The 23,732-nt window shown below is 34.7% G+C and overlaps 1 protein-coding gene across 2 annotated transcripts in view; it reads left to right on the plus strand.

The window, feature by feature from the left end:
* The window catches only part of KIF5B (kinesin family member 5B), a 36,789-nt gene extending 14,142 nt beyond the window's left edge, over positions 1–22,647 (plus strand). Inside the window, exons 8-26 of one of the 2 annotated variants that reach the window (XM_062568937.1) lie at positions 506–630; positions 2,180–2,284; positions 2,712–2,857; positions 4,312–4,460; positions 5,848–6,041; positions 6,798–6,866; positions 7,929–8,135; positions 10,556–10,699; positions 11,368–11,556; positions 12,420–12,537; positions 12,934–12,995; positions 13,095–13,204; positions 13,582–13,683; positions 14,994–15,054; positions 15,145–15,216; positions 15,350–15,454; positions 15,970–16,186; positions 17,761–17,893; positions 20,073–22,647. In XM_062568937.1, coding sequence (XP_062424921.1) covers positions 506–630; positions 2,180–2,284; positions 2,712–2,857; positions 4,312–4,460; positions 5,848–6,041; positions 6,798–6,866; positions 7,929–8,135; positions 10,556–10,699; positions 11,368–11,556; positions 12,420–12,537; positions 12,934–12,995; positions 13,095–13,204; positions 13,582–13,683; positions 14,994–15,054; positions 15,145–15,216; positions 15,350–15,454; positions 15,970–16,186; positions 17,761–17,893; positions 20,073–20,079 — 2,315 coding nt within the window. In that variant the 3' untranslated portion in view covers positions 20,080–22,647. The remainder of the gene's footprint in view (positions 1–505; positions 631–2,179; positions 2,285–2,711; positions 2,858–4,311; positions 4,461–5,847; positions 6,042–6,797; positions 6,867–7,928; positions 8,136–10,555; positions 10,700–11,367; positions 11,557–12,419; positions 12,538–12,933; positions 12,996–13,094; positions 13,205–13,581; positions 13,684–14,993; positions 15,055–15,144; positions 15,217–15,349; positions 15,455–15,969; positions 16,187–17,760; positions 17,894–20,072) is intronic. The other variant, XM_062568938.1, reaches the window with a different exon arrangement.
* Positions 22,648–23,732: the final 1,085 nt, after the last annotated feature.

Genomic DNA, 23,732 nt, shown 5'->3' on the forward strand with positions numbered 1-23,732 from the left:
GCTTAGATCTTGTTAAGGAATTAAAACAGTGTTTTAAATTCAATGTGAGTCTTGTTTACATTGTACATTTCACAGCACAGGTGGCAATATGTATTTAAAGGAGAAAAGGGTGAGAGATGGCTTAACCATCTAGTTCAAATTTTCACAACAGTATAAAATGTGATGCACTAAATTTTTGAAGTGTGCTCTGGTGTGAGGATATAAGTGTACTTTGTGTTCTAATGTATTTAATGTGTGAAATCCATAGCTGACATGCTAGCAAATCTTGTCAGTGAGCTTATGTGGTATTAATAGAAGGCCAAAGGAGACTGGATCTTCGTTATTCAATTAGGTTATACTGACTGTTGGTTTTGCTGGCTCTCGTTTTACTGTCTCGTGAGACTACTGTATTATAACTGTATGTAGTTCTATTAGCTTTAGATTTCACTATAGGAAGATACTGTATTAGTCAAGTAATATTGATTGTAGAAATACTTTTGACAGTTTTTATATTTTTGGATTGTAGATATGAATGAACACAGCTCCCGAAGTCATAGTATTTTTCTTATTAATGTAAAACAAGAGAATACTCAAACAGAACAGAAACTAAGTGGAAAACTTTACCTTGTGGACTTGGCAGGTAGTGAAAAGGTAACTTTCCATTTCTCTTTATGCTCTGAAAAACTCGGGTCATTTTTTACATTCACTTAAACTACTTGATTTTCAATATTACAATTCAATCATCAATATTACCGTTCAGTCGTCATCTCTGAAGCGTTTAATTTTGACTTTAGATACTATCACCTAAAGCTGATTTGCATTTCTGCAAGGACCTTGTAAATATGGAATGGGATGAGGAAATAGACTAGAGATCATTCTCAGTATCTGAGAGAGGTAAAAACTGTGTCAGTGTGTTGGATAGTTAAGTATTGAAATCAAAGAGTATTTATGTATTTGGAGTATCTAAATTTTGTTATGTAGTGGTGCCAGGCTTCCTAATTTGAAATTTTGATCAGCACTATTGCAGTGATGACAGCTTTCTTTCCTGTATCAGTGCTTAAAAAAAGGAATGGAACATCATGTTCTGTTTTGCTTATTATGTATTAGTATTATCCTGCGTTGTTAACCACTGTAGTTTACTCTTTTAAGACCTGCTTTTTTGACATTGTCCTCTTAATCTTTTCTTCTAAGGCTTATCTCCATCTTTGTCTCCAGCTTTTTCAATCATTTTGCCTTGATACTGTTTTTGCACATCATTGTTCTGCTGTCTCTTTGTTCTGTCTGATCCTGTTCTTATTCTAGAATGTATTTCTTAGTGATTTGTCTTTTTTTTAATTGAAATCAAACTGGGAGCAGTAAAGCCAAGTGAGTAAAAAGTTGAAAAAGCAAGCCAAGCTGCAAGTTTCCTTTCTGTGTAGTTTTGTTCCTTCTACTGTTTATCATAATTTGTTTTCTTGCTTCTCAAAGTCTTTTGAAATACACTGACTTTTTCTTTGTGGGTTGTTTTGGACTGGATTAAACATAAGCAAATAGAATTGCTTAGTTGTAGTCATGATAGCATCTTTATGAGAAGAATATAAAGAGAGAACCATGGAACTATGCATCAAATTCAGCCCTCAGGCAGGAGAGCTAAGATGAACAGAATGGTGTGAGATAAGGTAGTTTAGTTTTTTTCTCTCCTCCTAGTTTCTGCTACTATCAGCTTCAGTTCCTATGGCATTCATGTGGGTCAAATTCAGCCTCTAAAACCTGTGTTTTGAACTTTTGTTAAAATTTTGTTAAAATAGACCTCTAACCAAACTATATAGGCTTCTATAAGAAAGTTCTAACTCTTAATTGCTTTGATACTGCAAATTAACACACTTCCTTTATTTATTTATTTTTTAAGAGTTAACTGAAGTAAAAAGTTTCAATTCGTAGATGCAAGCTCCATTTATATTCTATAAAAAGGCCTGCTTTCCAAGTGAAAATGTTCACTTTTCTTGAAATATAAGAAGCCTCTCCAAATACTGAGTTTTCAATGAAAAATTGATGGTGAAATAGGTCGGGAGACTGAGGAGGATTTTTGTTATTCTAACCCTATTTGCTGATGTGTACCTCTTGAAATCAGAATTGTCTTTAATGGAAGAATATGGTTCCAAGTTTTGTATTGAAGGTGTTTCTGAAGATGCATATAACAATTCATTGAAATGTTATATAGGTTAGTAAAACCGGGGCAGAAGGTGCTGTGCTGGATGAGGCTAAGAACATCAACAAGTCTTTGTCTGCTCTTGGAAATGTCATCTCAGCTTTAGCTGAAAGCAGTGTAAGTGTTCTCTTTTTATTCTCTCATTTTAAAGCTTAAAGGCTGAGATATAAGTGCATTATAGTATGCAGAAATTCTTTCCTGACCTATTTGGTGATTGTATAAATGCATTGCACATGGCAATTATTCTTGTACTGTGCTGTCACTTCTTCAGTGTGAGGAACAATAACGGTGGTATTTAATGTTGAGAGGCTTCAAATATCATGCTGAAAGTTTTGTTGTATTCTAGAAATTACCAGACTTAGAAATACACTGTTATATCTTCCCATGCATGTTTCACCATGGCATCTATTTTATGAATTAAAATAGAACTTGATCTGTCTTTCTAACAAAGTTCTACCTAGTAAAAGCATTGTGCTTATTTTAACAAGTTAAGTAAGGTTATTGAAAAAATCGTGACTGATTCATTCATCTGTGTTCTTGGTAGACTTACGTTCCATATCGTGATAGCAAAATGACGAGAATCCTTCAGGATTCACTAGGGGGTAATTGCAGAACCACTATTGTTATTTGCTGTTCTCCATCTTCATATAATGAATCTGAAACTAAATCTACTCTTCTGTTTGGCCAAAGGTGAGTAAATGACTTAAAAGGTAACTTCCACTGTGAAATTGTTTCTTGTTCCTCTTAAGCGCCCTGTTTCCTGCCTAACAACAAAGTACCTGCTGTTGTAAGTAAACCTCTAAGAGTAAACAAACTATTGAAGGAATCTGTTGCTAATAAGCATATAGACTGAGACTGTAAGTGCTATTGGTGATTTATTACGTATATAAATATGTTAATATTTTGCTCTCACTAAACCTAGAAACTAATGCAGAATAAGAAAAGTTATTAAAATTAATTGGAATGTTCATTTCCTTGCTCTAATTCTACAGTGCACATGTAGCTATTAAATGTTATGATCTACATACATGTGTGTATGTATTTAAAATCCTTAAGCTAGACAGGATCTTGAAGACAGTGTATGTTCTCAAGAGAACAGTGTATCATTTGGCTCAAAATGTAGTTTAATGTATAGTCTTGGGGAGAGGAATTAATATTCTTACTTTAAAGTAGGAGGAGAGAGTAAGGAGGTACTCTACAGTTAAGCTGATTCACTTTGCAGAAGGAGCTTGCCCTCTGCCAACCTTTCTTTGGTAGCATGCTGAATTATCCTCTGGTCTGTTTCTTGTATCTAATGCTCTATTAACACTTGAATTAATATTTATAAATTCAGTTAAGTTACACAGGAATTTGGAGGTATGCATTGAGAACTCTGCCACTCTTAATGTTTGATCGTAATGCTCCAGTTTCTGAACATGAAATTGAATCGCTTAATTTACTGGAGCAGATTACAAAAGGTGTCAGGATTTCGCTTTGGTCATTTCTGTATTAGCTTATCTCTTTTGTTTTAATTTAACAAGAAAAGTTTTCAACTGATCTTTTAGAGAAGATTTTTATCAGGAAAAGTGTACCTCAACCCAGTTAGTCTGATATATTAAGTTATTAATATGTATGTTAATAGTTCTATTAATTTAACCTGCTAGGGTGGTTCAATTTAGGCTGAAATCCTCAGCTCATAATCTAGTAGGAAATAACATACCTTTGATAGTACCCAGACCCAATGAGTCTTGGCAGAAAGATGCTTATAAGAGTTATAATATAAAAAAAAAGTTTCTAACCAACTACTGTCTGCCTGACTAGATGATGACATCTGAACTTTACAACTTGTACACTTTTTTTTTGTTAATGGAGGTCTAGTCAGAGGATTTTCAGGATGAAATGAACAATTCTTTAAATAATCTAGATTAGATTACACACTGAATGTCTGTATACTGTCCCTTGACCATAAGAAAGCTATTTGTTAGGTTTGGTAAATGCCACCCTTACTGCCCTTTGTTCAAGGCTGTGTAGTGTCCTACCTTAAATTCTTTTGACAGAGGTGGAAGTTGCTTGGATATAATCTCCTACAGATCATCAGTGAAAATGTAAAAACTTTTAATTCTTAAAAAGAGCCCGTTTCAGAGCTTCTTGCTTCTTCTATGTAGAGCAAAGACCATTAAGAACACAGTCTGTGTCAATGTGGAGCTCACTGCAGAACAATGGAAGAAGAAATATGAAAAAGAAAAAGAGAAAAACAAGACTTTGCGTAACACCATACAGTGGCTAGAAAATGAACTCAACAGATGGCGGAATGGTGAGAAACAATTGAATTTTTGTTATACAAACTCTGTCAAGAAGACGGACACTGAATTAGTCTTTAGGATGCTTAAAGTAATTAAAAGCCCTATGCAAAACAGTAATTAGAATATTAAAGCTATGGTATTAGGTTGACATTGAAGCTTACTATCTTACCTAGTTTGTATTTCAACTATGATGATTTTTAGTAATTGCACAAAGGGAAAAACATCTGAAAGTTTATTGGCTAGGTTTTTGAACACTTGCTTTGGTGGGAAAATTAGATTGAATTTTTTCAAATTCATCTTGTATAAAATATTTATATTTTCTAAGTGATATGAATTGTAAATACAGAAGCTGAGTAATTATTGCCTCTAGTTTTCCAATTCAAATTGATATCATAAGAACTTGTCTTCATCTAAAAGCTATCAACTATTTTTATAGGCAAAAAAAAAAAAAAAAAAAAAAAAAAAAAAAAAAAATTGCTCCCAGCATCCCAGCACAGAATGTGTGCCTTCCTTTCTTCCTGAATATTTGGGATCTCTTGGCTTGCGGAATCTGCAAAGTGCAAATTAAATGCAAGGTGTTAAATTCAGGAAGAAGACCACAGGTTGTGTTTACAGAAACATGCATCCTGGAGTTTGGCAGCTGTGGAGGATGGTTTTGTAGTCATGCAGACAATTCCTGCACCACATCCTGGTGTAAATCTGACAAAAATGGGCTTATTTAAATAAGCTGAGTAAGATGTGATTTATATATATATTTTTTTTCTCACATTCCTTGTATGGAGATAGTATGAGGCCACACCTAAAATGTTAAGTGTAGTTCTTTTAAAATATTGACACAATATACTGGAGTGTTGAAGAGAGCCCATATCATCCAAGGACTGCACAAAATGTTTTAGGCATTTAGGAATTTAGGCACTGCCAAGTGTCGTCACTAGTATGTGGCATTTTCTGCACATTAAGTTAGTGAAGTGCTCTCATCGGAAGAGGCTCAGTGAAAGTGAAAAGGAAAGAAAGTATAACCAGACAAGTATTTGTATTAGAAGTAAAGTAGTTTCACAGTAAATATAGCTAGCTAGCTATCAGAACAGACTACTGAGGGGGAGAGGATTCTCTTATGTCTTCAGGACAAGTTAGGATTCTGAACAATACAATTTAATGAGGGATTTGGAACTCATAGCAGAGTAACTGGGTGAAATGTAATGGCCTGTGATAAAGAGGAGCTCAGCCTGGATGATCTAATGGCTATTTTTTTTTGTCATGAAATCTGTGAACGTGATTGCTTATTAACCGTGAACCTGTACCGTTACTAGGGAATATGAAATACTTTTCAAGACTTTCTGAAAGGTATTTAATGCATGACTGTACAAAAATACTTTATAAGTGTGTTTTTTATTTAAGGGGAGACTGTACCAGTTGATGAGCAGTTTGACAAAGAGAAGGCTAATTTAGAAGCTTTCACAGTGGACAAGGATATTACTGTTATTAATGATAAACCAGCTACCACAATTGGAGTAACTGGCAATTTCACTGATGCTGAGAGAAGAAAATGTGAGGAAGAAATTGCCAAACTATACAAACAACTGGATGACAAGGTATGACGTTCTTATTTAGTGTAAGACCTTGTGGAAAACGTCTTGAACTACATTATCTAATACTGAATTTGCCATTCTTCATTTGTTAGTACTGCTTGCTTGAACATATCCCTGGAGTGCCTTACTCTAATTCTAAAGGTCTGCTTGAGAGAAATCAGTATGCTTTACCTGGTGCTAAATGAGTATCTTGTCCTATTTGCTTTCTGCACTTTGCTGAAACTGACAAAAAACTACCAAAAACAAATTCAGTGAGAAAAAAGATTAAAGAAGGAAAAGTTTGTGAGAATCTTTGATAATATATCTACTCATTGAAGGTAGAACATTCCTAACATTCTTTGTAATAACATTGGACTAGAAGGAGGAAAATAATGAGTAAGCAGAAAAACTAGTGATTGGAAGAAAAAAGGAAAAAAAAAAAAAAAAAGCTACTGTTTTGAGCTTATGCCTATTTGATTTGAACATAATTTAAAACTTTACCAGAGTGTACTAAATTTGGAGAAAGAATCTTTGAGTTCAATCTTAAGTGTTTCTTAGATGTTAGAATTTAGAGAGGATCTGCAAAAACATAGATGTAAGAATTTTGTCTTTGAAGTGTGATGTTTTGTCAATACATACTAGGTTAAGAGTAATGCATAGGCTAGTGAATCAAAGGGATATTTCTTTTAAATTTTATTGCTTTCAGATCTATAATTGCCTCAAAATATGGAAGGTTGAGTATCTGACATCTGTTTTCTCTCACTGTTATTTCAACTGCAGGATGAAGAAATTAATCAGCAGAGCCAACTAGTAGAAAAACTAAAAACGCAAATGTTGGATCAGGAGGAGGTGAGTTTGTCTTGCATCTTTCTATTTAAAGAAGTTGGGGATGTTTTAAAATGAGTTTCAGTTTGACCAGGGAGTAGCTTGTTACTATAATAGTTCTCTTTTATTCCTAACCCAAATGCTCTTCCTATTCAGTTGCCTCACTTATGCTGTAGTAATGGAGCCAGCTACACTTAAGCTCAACCTCAAACCTTCCATGAAAATGAAAGGAATTACAATATTTTACACTAACCCATTGGGTATTGTTCTCAGCAAAGAAAGCTAGCGATTTGTCAAAACTCTAAAATAGGCTTCTTCAGTAAATCAAGATATTTTAAGTTTACTGTTGGCTGGTATTGCTGCACAGGCATATTGGAGGGGGAGGGAGAAGCAAACAAAGATGTAATGGTCCTTAATGAAAGGAGAAGTGTGTATATGTTACTTTAGATCATACTTGCTAGAATATTCAAACTGTTTGTACGTACATGTTGCCAGTGATGTACTATGTGTTAATAATGATTCTAATGATTTTATTTAGCCAAGATACAGAAAATAATTCTATAGAGCACCATGATAAAAACAAACAAACAAAAAAATACTTGGTGTATATGTAAAAGAGGAAAAGATTCCTGAGAACTCAGGAAGTTGGAGCTCTTATTTACTCTATTTATATAAATCTACCTCTTTAGCAAATCTTCATTTGCCTTTTTTATTCCTCTGTAGCAGCTGTTAAAATGCTGAAAGTGTAATGCCTACCTATTGAAAATTTTGTAACTTGTGAATAGTTTTCAGCTTCTCTTTTGAAAACCTTCTGCATTTCATGTGTGTTTCTAGCTGCTGCTTTGAAAGGTTTTGATTGATGATCACTTCCTTTTTGAAAATTTTTTTTAAAACTAGTGTCTCTGGTTATAGATGAGCAGTTTTGTTTTTTTATTACGTTCTCTATACTTGTCCTGAGCATACCTATTCCATGATGCTGGGCATTGCAAAAACTTAAATATTTGGTATTATAGTAGGTGAAAGTATTAATTTCTTGATTTTTTTTTTATTGTTGTTGTTTGTTATAAATTTCTGTCAATGTTGCAGCTTCTCGCTTCTACCAGACGGGACCAAGACAACCTGCAAGCAGAACTGAATCGCCTCCAAGCTGAAAATGATGCATCTAAAGAAGAAGTGAAAGAGGTGCTACAGGCCCTTGAAGAACTAGCTGTCAACTATGATCAGAAGTCTCAGGAAGTAGAAGATAAGGCAAAGGAATATGAACTGCTTAGTGATGAACTCAATCAAAAATCGGTAGGAAATTGAAACAAAGGAATTACTGTCTTCAACTTAACTCTTTTTTTTGCCTTACTTGCATTTCTTACTCAAAGTCATTTAAAGGCTTTTTAGGAAAATGGAAAGCTTAACTCTAAAACTTGTTTCATACCAGGAAAAAATGAGATTTCATAGAATCGGTAAGGTTGGAAGGGACCTCTGGAGATCATCTAGTCCCACCTCCCCACTCAGCAAGGGTCACCTAGAGCATGTTAGACAGGGTTGCATCCAGGCGGGCCTTGAAGATCTCCAGAGAAGGAGACTCCACAACTTCTCTGGATGTTCTAAATAGCTGATATTCATTATATATGGCTCTTTCTCCCTTCTTTACCCATTTAGGAACCTCTAAGAATTATTTCATGGCAGCAATGATCTGAAAGTCGTCTTGCTGTTTCAGAATTTGTTTCTGTCTTCAGTCTGTCATTTAGATTGTTTCAAGTCAGCTAACTTTACAGGTCTAGTGAAACTATCCGGGAAAACTATGTTAGTCTGTAACATTCCAAAATTATTGCAGTTTTGATTTGCTGATACAAATTGACAGAACTGAGATGCAGATATAAAAGTTTCAAGTCGCTTTATCCAGTGAAATTGTAAGGCTCCTTGCCTTGAGTTAACCATTGTTGAATAGGAAGAAGTTGCTATTTCACTGCAAGCTTAGCTTTCTCTGAAATGCTTAAATACTATCAGTTAGTTCAACTTGATGCTTCCTCAGTTTGTGGCCTAGAATACTAGCCCTAGCAAAGGAGGATTTGCTAAAGCCAGTACACATCAGTAAAATCCACAGTGAATATTGGACCTGACAGCTCTGTGTAGCACTTATGGCATTTCACCGCCTTAAGAGCACTTAAAGAAATCCTAGGTGTCAGAGATTAACGCTTTCATTACATACTGGTGATCTGATTTAGTTCTGAGTCTTTCTGGTACAGCAGAAGCAATCCTCAGATAACAATCTGCTCCAAACTATTTCCAGTCTTAAAATTGCAGTGAACATACTACAGTCTTCCTGAAAAGGAACAGATGTTTGCACACAGTATATATGCTGTATTTTGCATGCCCTATCTTGATACTTTCAAGAATAGGGGGTTTATTTTATGTCCTGAAAGGAGTAGTCCTGAACAGTGAGCATCTCTTCTGAAAGAGGGCCCAGGTTCCAATATACCTGTTGCATCAATCTCAGAATGCATACATTCTACTTTGGTCTGGAAGATGAAAATTTAGTGGGCCTGGGTCTTCTAGCACATCAGGTTTTCAAGCTTCAGCTCATAAGATTTGTCCAGGCTGAACTGTGACTTTAAAACTGAGGATCACAAAATCAAGAAACCTCTCTTTATGCAGTTCAGAATACATGCAAGTATAAACTTATTGATAACTTGCATGACCAAGGTTCCACCAAAAGTCAGATGATCTTTGGTTTTCCTATTACTCACAAATTTTAAATTCTAGTGGAATGGGTTAGTGGTATGTTTTGACTTTATTTTGAATTAATGTATAGACTACCATGTAAGTTTAGATGTTCTAACTGATGTCCTTTGAGTGTCGTGAACAACTCAATTTAGGAGAAAGCAGCAGCTGTTCTGAAATGCAATAAAACTAAAAAAATGTTTCAGTGCTGTCAGTCTGTAACAGCTGACCCATGCCATAACTATCCTTTGGCATCACTCTGCTGAACCTTTCCTGCTGTAAACTTCCAGGGAATTGGTTAAGACTGGAGAAAAGGCAACATACTGTATTAGAGAAAGATGACTTGTTCCTGGTTATTTCTACTTGCAAATATGGGTTACTTGTTTTATACGAATATGCAGGCTGCTGAGCTGCAAACATAACCACAGCAACTAAGACTGGCTGAAAGTCTGCTGTAGAATAGCTGCAGTACTTCTGAACTCTAAGGACCAGGTGCCATTTCTTGATTTGCAAGCAGGAAAAAGTTGAGCTCTGCGTGTAAAGACTAAATTATTTTCTTCTGTCAGAATATGGTGAACAAGATAAAACTTGCAGTTAATAAAATGAACGTGTGTATCCTTTTTGCTATAAATAGAGCCCTTTGCCATACTTAAACTAACATTCAGCATATACATGGTTAACAGGGTTGCAGAAATTTTGCTGCAGAGTTGTAAGGTTATATTCCATGAGCTGAAAATCTGTCTTCTGACAAAAATGTAAATTACTACAAAAATATTGTCGTTGTAGAACTTCTGTATATATAGATTTTTTTAACTGCATACTTAAATATTTCTATTATTATTCTTTAAATATTCTATGTTCAAACCTAACAGAATGGGACACTTCAGTAGGCAACCGTATCTTGCTATATTATAAATAAATATTCTAAATAAAGAATAAAAAGTTTTAAAAATAAAGACTATTTATTGTTCATTAAAATGTAACTTCTTTTGCTGTAGGTCACTTTAGCCAGTATAGATGCAGAGCTTCAGAAGCTGAAAGAAATGACCAACCATCAGAAGAAACGAGCAACAGAGATGATGGCCTCCTTACTAAAAGATCTTGCAGAAATAGGAATTGCAGTAGGAAATAATGATGTCAAGGTAAACATTAGTGCAATTTTTAATGACATTCATTACACATGTACATTATGAATATCTGGGATCAGAGTTCTTAGTACAGTAAAGATAATGAACATGGGAAGCCTCATGTTTGTTAATAACTGGGGCATAAGCACTGAAAAACGAATTTGCTTATCCTGTGCTTATATTGTGACTTATCATATTTCAGACAGAAATTATTATGCAATGACAAAGTAGTGCAGGCATTATTTTCTGACTTATTGCTTTAGTTCATACTGTTAAAATGTTCTGTGAAACACGTCATAATCAACAGCTTCATCTCCAAAGTCTGGTACTGACCTGCAGTGGCAGTCAGTATATTAATGGATTGTGGAAGTGAAATAAAAGATAAATTTAAAAGGTTGCTGTAGAATAAGGCTATCAGCAGCAGTGTAAATCTGTAGAATAAATTTGTAGGAGTGGGAAGTTGAGCTAATCTACTAAGCATGTAATATATCTAGTTTATTCATACAAGTCTGGCAATGGATGTGAACAGTATTGGGTAAAGCAGAGTTACATTTTGAAGTTTAAGTGATTTTGGTAAGGGGAAACACTTGATGGGAGGAATGCTAGGTGCTAAGCTGCTGCATTTCACACTTAAGTATTTTAGTCATCTAAACTTTCTCAATGTGTGATTCCAAACTTTTCAGCAGCCTGAGGGAACTGGCATGATAGATGAAGAGTTCACTGTTGCAAGACTGTACATTAGTAAAATGAAATCAGAAGTGAAAACAATGGTAAAGCGTTGCAAACAGTTAGAAGGCACACAAGCTGAAAGCAATAAGAAAATGGAAGAAAATGAAAAGGAGTTGGCTGCCTGTCAGCTCCGTATTTCACAGGTAAATATTTCTCCAGAATGTTTCCTGAATGTTCTTTTGCGTTCATCAACCTACTGAAAAAAAATAAGATATTGTAGTTGCTTAATGTTTTTGACACCTCACAAAGTTGCGATTGACAGGACTCTTGGCTGTATCCTCAATGCTTTATTGAATTTGAAAGCTTCTGAGTAACTGAGCTGAGTGAGAGGATGTCAGAATTGCCATAATATGGCTGTAGCCTAATAATGCTTTTGTAACATTAATATAAAATAGTGTGGTCTACATGTTCACCACCACAGGATGTCTGATAACTACTAATGCTGCAAAAGCAGTGGCTGGTGACCACTGCATACTAATGCAATGATTTGAAATTGGAGAGGTAGAGTTAGCACAGTAAGATTACAGTAGCTGTAGTATAGTAGGTTCGCATAGCAGATGAAGTTTATTTCTAGTGTAAGATTGACCATTTTAATGATTGTTAGAAAAGACTAGCAGTGAGACTTCTTTTAAATTGTAATCTACATATGCAAGCTTCACTGTATTTTGTTTTCCATGCAGCTCCTCGTCTTTTGTTGTATCAGGAGATGTGTATTTCAGTTCAGTCTTCTAAATATAGAAAGCCTGTCTTTCCTCTGATGGTATTTAGCATTCAAAACACCTTTTCTTCCAGGCAAATATGTGCTAGATTCCAGTCAAGAGTGAAAACACTGTCTTATAGGCTGCTTTAAAGATCTACTTGCAATAGTCATATTTCTAGAGAGAATTTAGTTGACATTTTTGTTTTGAGATCAGGTTGTTTGTTTAAAAATGAGTATAAAGTCATTATGCAGATATAGTTCCATTGTACCTACTTCCAAAGTAAATGAATCTTTCCATTTTACAAGCATGAAGCTAAGATCAAGTCATTGACTGAGTATCTTCAGAATGTGGAACAGAAAAAGAGGCAACTGGAAGAATCTGTAGATTCTCTTAATGAAGAATTAGTTCAGCTTCGAGCACAGGGTAGGAATCTTTGTGCAATTTCCTCTCCTTTCCCCCCCCCTCCTTTTTTTGTTTAAGTGTATAACTATAAGAAAGAAATTGTTCCATACTATCTAGGTTGAAAGGTATTGCTACAGAATGTTTTTTTTTGTGTGTGTGTGTGATTGAGCATACAGAATTAAATGAAGAGGGAGGCATGCTTGCTGTTTTAAAGAACTACTAAGAGCAGAGATAAATTGATGATATGACTTAATTAATATACTTTGAGGTAAAAAAAATTCCTGGAGGGATTAGGGTTTGGGGGAGTGTAGGGTGAAATAACACCTACCTCTGTCTTCCTTGTGATTACCTAGTTACCTGCATGAAAAACTATTTTTTTGTTTTATTTTTTTTCCTCCTCTTCACTGTCCCTATTAGAAAAAGTCCATGAAATGGAGAAGGAGCACTTAAATAAAGTTCAAACTGCAAATGAAGTTAAGGTAAGTTTTTTTTTTTTTTTTTTTTTTTTTTCCCTTAAAAATTAAATGAAGCATAATGACATCTTAAAGCAGGTAATACGTACTCTTTTTTTCTAATAGCAAGCTGTGGAACAGCAGATTCAGAGCCATCGCGAGACGCATCAGAAACAAATCAGCAGCCTGAGAGATGAGGTTGATGCAAAAGAGAAACTTATCACTGAACTACAAGAGTAAGTAATTAGGATTATTTTCTTAGTGCCAAATATCTCTAGGCTGTGTAAGGAAACACTGTAGGATGGAGAGGAGGTGACAAGGGTTTCCCCCAGTGCTGCGTTTCTAACTTGAGTGTTGCCTTTTCCAGTGTCATGTCTGATAGGTTCAGCTGCTTGAGCCAACAGATCAGAAGCTTAAGTTGTTGTTGTTGATATCATTTGGATTGTAACTTAATGGTTTTCTTTTCGACCTTTATCTTGTCAGGGAGAAGACAAAGGTCTTTACTCCTTTAGCTTAAATTTGTTAGACATGCTAAAGATGTGCAGATCTGTTCCTTACTCCCTCCCTTGCCTTTTTGAAGTATTGGCATGTAATATTTACTCTCTCTGTTCAGCCAAAATCAGAAGATGATGCTTGAACAGGAGCGTCTTAGAGTTGAACATGAGAAGTTGAAAGCAACGGATCAGGAAAAAAGTAGAAAACTGCATGAACTTACGTAAGTGGCAATAGCATGTAAAATGGGTATGTGTGGAAACAGTCAAATCTTTTAAAAACTAGTGATCTGGTATGATGCAGGAAGTGGCTTTCATTCTGTGATATGCTTATTAAAAAGAGAGATCCTCCAGAGCTCTCTTTGACTTAATTTTTTTACTCCTAGAGTAATGGAACCTATTCACTGCCTTAATATTTAAAATTGGAAGTGAAGTAATGAAAGATATATTATGAGGGCCACCTCTTTTTCTCTGTTAATATGCTATAGGTTGGAGCAATTATTATTATTATTATTATTATTATTATTATTATTATTATTGCTAAGTATTGCATGCTCTAAGAGTGGAAAAAGATTACCACAATTGAGCAATTCCCTACTTCTTTGTAACTTATGTGTGATTTAACTAGTTTGGTCTTAGCTTGCCTGTACTTGAGATTAAACTACTCTATACTTCATGAAAAAATAAATACAGTGTTATAGTGAATTAAAGGCTGTATGGTTTATACAGAATTTGGAATTTAATTCTGCTTGTAAGTCAGTATGTGTTTTTTAAGGCTTTATACAGCAGTGGCATTATCCAAGGGTCAACTAGTTCAAAACACTTATTAATCATTAGAAATCTGACCATAATCTCCTGGAAATGTCACTAGAATATTGATGACATGCCCTTACTGGCATATATAAATTTCTATAATGTATTCTTAACTTCTGTAGACTTTTGAAAAGGTACATACTTCTTGATCACGTTTAAAAACATATGATGACTTTCAGCTTTTTAGCATAGAACTTGAACCAATCAGAAAGACTTGATTTGTCTGCATTGTAGAGGTAACCATTAAGCAACATGAATGTCTTTCAGTAGCCTTACTGTGAGGAAAAATGTCGGTTTAACCGCCTAAAATTTTAATAGTATTTTGGTCTTGAGAATTCATCTTATTCTGATTTATTTGTATGCTGTGTTACTTAAGACTTTATTGTTTTGTAAGGCTTGCTAGACATACCACACTTTTGCTGAACTTAGTTCATTAGGGAGCCAGACTACATATAGTGTTGACCTTTTAAAGATACTTTCTGTGTTAGAAACATTGCTCTTCAAATGACTTGTAAAAAGCATTTTAAAATAGTTTGTATTTTATGTCCTTTTCCAAACTATTTGAATCCAATTGTTTTCCCCTGTGTATCATAAAGATGCATGATGTGTGGGCTGGCCAGCAACAGTGACTGACTTGCTTACATTTTATTGTCCCCTCCTCCCCCCCCCCCTTACATTTCCAGTTTTGGTCAGATATTTTAGGATTCATATTCTCTTTTAGGGTTATGCAGGACAGACGGGAACAAGCAAGGCAAGATTTAAAGGGTTTGGAAGAGACTGTGGTAAGCTGATTGTGATATATTCCAAAGCCAATGCCATTTTTTTTCTTGAGTTGATTTTAATAGTTTTTGAATTATTTTCTTTAACTGTAGGCTAAAGAACTTCAGACTCTTCATAATCTTCGGAAGCTGTTTGTTCAAGATCTAGCTACTAGAGTGAAAAAGGTAATATGATACTGTAGTAAAACTTAGCGTTTCTGAGAATGTTACATGAACTTCAATTTAAAACTAGATTAGGAATTAGTCTCTCTATTCAGATTTGTACTCTTCCCTCCCCCCCCCCCCCTTATTACTACAGAGTGCGGAGATTGACTCGGACGATACAGGAGGCAGTGCTGCACAAAAACAGAAGATTTCCTTCCTTGAGAATAATCTTGAGCAGCTTACAAAAGTCCACAAGCAGGTACAAGGCTTAATTTCAAGTTTTAAATTAAAAAAAGATTTAAGGTGATTATTATAGAGTGTGTTTTGGTCATAATATAACTCTTAATGTAATTAAGAAGTGCCTCCATGGCTTGAATGTTTTTTCAGTGTAAAACAGTAGACTAAAGTATTCCTATGAAGTCTCTTAATAGATATTTTAACTGTATATGGGTATGTAATGAAATAGTTGAATTTAAATTGCAGGAGACCAAGGTTAGCATTTAAAGTTAGTGTATCAATCTAGGGGAATGTCTGACTGTCTCACTAAAAATGCATGGGTAGTAGGCAGTTATATTAGTTTGTTCCTTCACAGTGACTAATTCTCAAATAACAATCCTGCTGCTGAACTGTTAGATTTAATAAAAGCTTAAGAAAATACAGTATAGTAGTGTTGTTACCTTGCCTGGTTTTGAGTGGCTTTTTAGCTTTTTTTTTTTTTGGTTCTCCCATGCCTCCTTCAAGAAGAAAATAATTCAATTATTCATATATTTTTAGCTGGTACGTGATAATGCAGATCTTCGCTGTGAACTTCCTAAACTGGAGAAGCGACTTAGGGCTACAGCTGAGAGAGTTAAAGCTTTGGAGTCCGCACTGAAGGAAGCCAAAGAGAATGCCTCTCGTGATCGCAAACGGTATCAGCAGGAAGTAGACCGTATAAAGGAAGCTGTAAGATCCAAGAATATGGCCAGGCGAGGACATTCTGCACAGATTGGTTAGTAAAAGAGGATCCGTCACCTCCTAAAGTGTCTGTTGTGTGGCTCGTAACTTTTTTTGTCTTGAGTATGCATGCATCTTTTAACCTTAATAGGAGCCACATACATGCACCCATTTCTGGCAAGATCTGTGTTTTAGTTAAGAGCCAAATTGTGGGAGTGTGCGTGTTACCAAAAAAAAAAAAAACAAAAAAAAAAAAAAAGGAAGTCTTGCTTTGTTAGACTAATAAATTTTAGGGGTGGAAATGAATGACATGGACTCTCAAAAGCCAGAGCTGACATCCAAAGACACCTAATTTTCTGTTCTGTTCTTGTTCCAAAATGTAGTGCTTCATAACCCTTCCTTAAGGAAAAGAGTGGTGGTGGTGGGATGGGAAAGTGTAATAGCCGGGACTGTTTCTTAGTTTGTGACGGGAAGGCAGTTATACTCATCTGGTCCCCCTATTGACCCTGCTGTTAAGCTGTCAAGAGCTGAAGGCCAGGAGAGTAGCGTGACCTATGGAGGACTTAAATATGCCTATTGCATTATTGTTGCAGCTATATTCAGCTGATGCTGCCGAAATGAGTATGAGAGTTGAACTTTCCTCATATTCTGTAGATCTGCAAAGAGCTATTGCAGAAATAACTGAGATGATTTCTTTTGCTGGCTGCATTGGGTGGCAGGTCAAAGATAGATACTTTGCTGCTTTCTCTATCAAGTGATCACCAGTAAGAAGAGCAGAGTTCTCTAGTAAACATACTACAGGTATAAAGCCTCTTGTACTTAAACATCTATTTGAACAGAGCATGTCTTACTAGAGAACAGCTCGCTGGTTTGGTAGAAATTCTGAAACGAGTTTCTCTGTAGTTGCTACCTGTATATGCTTTATATCCACGCTATCTGCTGAAAATTACAAAGTTCTGTCATACTAAACAATTTTTTTAAGTTGTGTGTTAGTTATGTGTGTATGTCCTCTTAAGAGCAAGTGCAAAACTATATGTTTATGAAAGTGTATGCAGTTTGTGAATTACCTGTCAAAATTACTTTTTCTGAAGTTCAGCAGTAGAGTAAGTTCTACGCTGCTATGCAGGTAAGAAGCTGTTGAAACAGTGGTGTGTGTGGAACAACCAGTATGTGGAGCCATTTACAGGGCAGAGTAACTAGTGACTCAATCAAATAGATGTGGGAAAGACAGTAGAATGTAGTCATTTACATTAACGTAGCCTTAGCTAAAGTTTGAGGGATACGTTTTATTTGAGTACTTACTGCTAGGGTGTAGGACTCTTACAGGGAAATATATTATGTGGGACACTATACATGTGAAAATAATTGTTGACAAAAGCTTTGTTATCTTTAATTGTAGTAGGGACAATAAAACCAAAAACTTATACAACAAGCTCTGGAAAAATAGATTAGGTGCTAATATGTCAGGTTCTCAGAATATCATCCCTAAAGTTGTTTTCCTGTAATTAAAATTTATACAATTTTGATTATTAATTTTAGGATGTTGTAAAATAAAGCATTAGTAAACTTAAATAATCACAGATAAAACTGTGAGGTATATATTCTGAAGTTGTGTCTCCTTTCACATAGCTAAGCCTATCCGTCCGGGGCAACATCCAGCAGCTTCTCCAACTCATCCAAGTGCAATTCGTGGAGGGGGTGCATTCACTCAAAACAGCCAGCCGGTTGCACTGCGTGGAGGTGGAGGACGACAGGACAAAGTGTGAGTTTGTCTTCTGGGGTTTGTTTTAAATGCGTGATTAAGCCACTTTAGTTTCATTATCATCCATTCAGCTGAGTGCAGTCACATGAATAGTCTGACTAATTTGTCTTTTACTGAATTTTACAGTTAGAGGAATGATATACACATGTACATTTTACTAATGCTATTGGGTTTTGTTTTTAAAATTGGCATTTATTGTAAAAGGGTAGTTCTGGAGCTGAGAATCATACTTTAAGTAGAACAGAAAATAAAAACAGTAATAGATCTACTTACTTGCAACAGCAAGTAACGAATGGCTTTTTGGTGAGTGGGAGTGGTCAGACAGTTTAATTGTTTTGACTTGCAAGTATTTTTAAAAAACTTTTCTTCAAAAAGCGTTCAAGAATAAAGTAAAAAAAATGATGCTATTATATGTTGTTTCCTTTCTGATCTTATCAAACTTGCTCGTTGCTTCATGTGTCAGTGATTTGGAAGTATTTAACAGAAATATTCATGTCTTCATTCAGTAACTTCAGAATGTTATCCTAGTTAAAATACAATTACAGTAGTTGAAGTTAATGCGTTCATTTTAAAAACTGAAAAGATGACTGTACTGAGTCTGGTACTTAAGCAAAGTTATTTACAGATTTCTTTTTTCTTAAACTAGCCTTTGCATTGTAATTGATCTGTTGGTCTTATTCCCTCAGTAATGCTTTAGTGCATCCTCCATCATCAGCTTCACTTTTTTGACCGTTCTGATACGACATTCTCTTGGCTGAGTTTGTCTGGCTTCAGTTTGAAAATACTCCTAGAATGATTGGATGGTGTTTGATTCCAAGGTGCTTCTCTTTTGAAGGGCTCTAGAGTAGCTTATGTTAACTTTGTTTCCATTATTTTTTCTATTTATTAGCTGACCTTTCAAAGTGTCCTCTTGTATTCAGAAAAAATTGGGCTGTAGCACTAGTTACAATACCTGTTTGTATTCAACGGTGTCCCTTAGTAAAGAACAGGAAGGAGTAATATGTATTTCAGTCTTGAGTAATATTTACTATGAAAGACTAAGGTGCTGGTAAGTCACAGGCATTTGATTATCATGGACTAGTGGTGAAATTAATTTTCAGACATCTGCTTTGGTCAGCTGACATAAGTTGCCTAGGTTGCCTTTGTAGTCAGTGGAGACTCATATCTAATATGTGATTCACTACATTTATTTTAGATTCTTACTGTATCATGAGCTAGTCTAAGCAAACTATCTTGCCTATAACTAAATAGATCCTATTCAATCTCGAGTATTCTTAAAGACATGCGAGAGATGCATAATAGTTGATACAATCAGCAATAAGTAATTAAATTTTGAGCTTGCATCTCTTTTTATTCTAGTTTTCCTATTTTGTTTTTTGGAAGAGGTCATTGAGTGTATGCAGATAAGGGAACAAAACTTTGAGTGCCTTCATTTTTGTAAGTTGTTTCTGAGTATGCAAATACTACCGAAGATCTTAATTAGAGATTTTTCTCCTCTTCACAACTTGCAAGACAGCCAGTAGCATTTTTCTCTGCAGTAATATATGTTATTTTACTAGTTGCTGTGTGGATTAATACAGATACTAAGCATCTGAACTTTTGGTAGAAGTTTTGGTACAGTAGAAACATGATGTACTGTTTTACATTTAGAGATCACCCTTTAACAAATTATTCTGGATGTATTAAAGAAATATAAAGGTGCTCAATTGCTACTTCTCAATACAAATCAAGCTTTTTTTAGTGGATAGTGTTAAAGGATCTCTTCGCTCTGTACCTCATCTTCCCAAGAAAGCAAAAACAAAACTTTGTGCAGAAGCCCTTAGGTAGGCAGTATCAAGACAATTCTTACTTCCATGTAAAGGTAACAGTAGTCATGACAAATGGAGTTGCGTTCTAATTGACTTGTTTATGATGTTTACTGCTTTGAGTATCTAATTTTGACTGCCTCTGTCAGCTTTCCTTACTGTAAATCTGTCTTGGTAAGAGACATTAAATGCTTAGTGTTGCGTAACTTCTCATTCTAAAGTAGATATTTTATTAGCATTTATTTGTGTTTTAGGGATTGAGCTCTTAAAGGCTATGTAAATAGTGAATGTGGTCTACTTTAAGTATAAATAGCTTGGCATTTTTGGCTTATGTGATACATGCACTTAACTCCTTTTATTTTTCTCCTTTACAGTTGCTGAAAAGTAAATGCAATGCGAGGAGGATTGGATATCGTACAGAGAGAGTCATTCCATGACAATTATCTCTCCCTTTGGGGATTGTAGGATTATTTTTTTGAAAATGTATAAATTATATCTGGCCTGTACAGCGCTCTCCCTCTTTTACAAATTCTGCTAACTGATTCCCCCCCAGAAAAACTAGAGTGCAATTTTGGCGTCTTGAAAAACGACATGTTACTTAAAGTGTAGCTCTGTTCATTACATGGTTTGTCTTTCATGTCTTAAATTTAGTCTGCACTGTGCCAAGTTGAATGTACGTTAAGAAAATCTTAGTTTAATTTTTTTGGCTTAATTTGTGTACATTTTATTGTCTTAGGGAATGTGCAACAGTGTAAGTATATTTTCATTTTTTATCACTCTACATAACACTACATGTCCCACTCTCTGAATTAGAACAGCACTCTATATAAAAGTTCTCCTGGAATGCTACATAGAGCATTGGAATTAAATTTATTTGTACAATATAAGAATACTGAAGTGTGCTTACAACTGCCATCAGGCACTGCTGTCCCTATACCACGGAACTAAAGAGTTCAGTTTGAACAAGGCTATTTAACTGTTATCTGTAAAATGCCCGTTCATCGGGTTATTTAGAAATAAATATTGTACAGTAACAAAAGTAAACCTAAGTTTACAAAAGAGTCTTTAGCAATGGAGTATCTCATCTGTCTTGTTCCTGATTCTACACACAGTATAGACTGGTGGAGTGAAAACATTCTGCTTCATTCTGATGAGCCTGCATATCCGTTTATCTATTTCTATGACGATTCACTTCCGCTATTTTAGAATAGCAAAATGAGATAGCGCAATCTAGAATTTACCTTGATATTCCAGTACATACACAGTATTGGAATTTTGGCTAAAATTTTAATTTTCAATTTGAAAAGCAAAAAATAAGAATTACAGCAACTGGGCAATGAATTCAAATTTATTAATAAAGGATATGTCTTACATGTCTTTTTAAAGCTGATGTGTCTGGAAATCCCAGAGGCATGCATTAAAAAAAAAAAAAAAAAAAAGTACTACACTGAATTGTATTTGTAATGCATTTGTAAGTAGGTATATGAAATGTCCAAAGTAGTAGTTGTCAAATATTTTTCTTCTCTTTGCAATAAAGTCCTGTAAAGTGGCTAATGAAATGAAACGTTTTTTGTTTTTGTTTTTTTGTTTGGAGCTCTAATACTCCTGAACCTGAGTTTTAAAATCTTACTGCATAATTTGCATAACTTATTCATAGGGTTTAGCCACTACAATTTTTAGAACATCCTTCTTCTCGATAGAAAGTAGTCACCAGATCTTTGAGAAAGAAGAAATTTAATATTACTAAAAAAAAAAAAAAAATAAAATAAAAATTAGCTTTTCAGAGCCAGTTAATACCAACTTTGTCTATTAGTTGACCTTTTTTTTTGCTGGTTATTCATCTGTGGAAGCAGTAGAGATTCTATGACTCTTTAGAGGGCAAATCACTTTAGACTTTTATATTATAAATATACAAAATATTTATATTATGATGGAGCATAGTCAGATTTGAGACCTTTATTCACTCTTTTCTATAACAACAGAAGCTTGAATTTTTAATAGTTTGATTTTTAAGGGCTGAGTGTATCCATCACAAATCTCACTATTTTGGAATTTTCAGCTTTTAAAGACTGTTTTGTTTAAGACTGCCAAACACTCCAAACATACAGTTGTTTTAGAGCATGATTAAAGACTGCACACTGAGAAAAGTAAAGTAACAGTAAACTGTTTTAGATGAAGTTTCACGTAATGGAAACAGCACTGTTTGTTATCTCTGTGTTAACCACAGGTTTTCAGACCTTCTTAAATTGCAATCATAAAAACTTTCTTGAAAATACATTCAAATGAAGCAGGATTTTTTTCTCATGCCTGTGAATGGGGGATTTCATTCCTGTAGGTAATTATCTTGGGGTTTGGTGCTGAAAATTTCTGTGTTTAAAAATAAATAAATGGTAACTAGCCTGTAGCTCTCAGTGTACATCACCTTTTTATATTTAAACTTTTTTATTTAAAACCTTTGAAGTTTACCAAGAACTGCCTCTTAAAATGTTTTAAGAAAAATATAAATCTGTTTTTCTGTTTTTGTTTTTTCTGGTTTGGCTGTCATGTCAGCTGGACAGGACAATTACTGTTTTTTGTAAATTAAAATATTCAGCCTATACAGGGAATGTTCAGTACACTGCTGTTTCAACCTGCAGTCTTTGAATGGTTCTTTGATGTTCCTCTAGATCATATTTTTTAAAAGATGGTTTAGGGTAGGAACTGGGTGAAATAATATTTATTTCTGGTGAACAACTAAATTATTTACATAACTTAAATACTGACTCACTACTGTGTGTAACTCTAAATTTGACATGAGAGGACGAGTCTACCTGTGGAATATGATAATTTAACTTCAGTACACTGAAGATGCATTAAACAATTGATTTGGGGAAGACGCCATATAGTTTTAACTTACCTGCATGCTGTAAATGTATTTGTGTTTAAATAAAGAGACAAAAAATCTTTGAACTTAGTGCATTTATTCAGACCTCACACCAGTATATTCAATTGTCTTGATAAAGATAATCGGTTAAGAATCCTGTCAAGTGAAAAATACTTTAAGCAAGCTGTGATCACTTAATATCTCTAATGTTTTATTCCACTGTTTAGTGGTACATGTAAGTACTATTATACACACAAAGGTGAATAATTTAAGTTTTGCCAAAAGATTATTCATGGGGAAAAAGTTTGTCTATGAAAATGTTCAGAATTTGATTACGTCCTGAGAAATCAGAATTTGAACTCCTTCAGTCTGGGATTTTCTTGACTCATGACAAAAGCATAGACTTTCTGTATTTAGTGAACATATCAACTTAATCACTGAATTTAAAAATAACTTTTTTGTTTTATTATTTAAGAAGAGTGTATCCAAGATCCGTTCAGTGGGAGCAAGCTGATAAGTGATGCACATACTCCCTTGGAGTATGGCGTGGACACTGACCTTTCTAAGTAGAGATTTTCTCTTTTGCTCAAAGCAGCTGTTTTCTTTCCACTGACCATGATCTGGTTTTCAAAACTGTTTTCAAAGGGGGAAAAAAAAAAAAAAAAAAAAAAAAACACACAACCCTTTGCACCCTTTTAAGATATGTCTACAAGTAGCTTTTTTTAATTTTTTTTGAATCCCCCTTGATCAGGAGTTAGTCACAAATAAAAAGGTGGAGTGTTTTTTATTTTTATTTTTATTTTTATTTTTATTTATTATTTTTTTTTTAATGATAGCATTCTGGAGTAAATTGAAAGCCAGCCAATGTATTTTCTTTCTGGAGGAGAAAGAACTTTAAGGCTTTAAGGAGTGGAGGCAAGGGCTAGTAGGCCTGAATTAAGGCAATCATGGAACTGGGTGCGCTCGCATTCCACACCTAGCTTTTAAAATGAAACTTAGGTTTCTTTTAAGGTAAAAGTACATTTTGGGATGGACTAAGAATGCGTGCTGCTTACAGCAGCTCAGGCTGCGAATGACAGTTTCTGAGGGTATAAGGCACTTCTGACTCGATAGTATTTTTAGGCTTGTGCTTTCATCTAGTCCCAGTTTACCACTTGCTGCGTGAGCCTTG

Source organism: Rhea pennata, chromosome 2 (genome assembly GCF_028389875.1).
Source record: "Rhea pennata isolate bPtePen1 chromosome 2, bPtePen1.pri, whole genome shotgun sequence".
NCBI classification, from domain to species: Eukaryota; Metazoa; Chordata; class Aves; order Rheiformes; family Rheidae; genus Rhea; species Rhea pennata.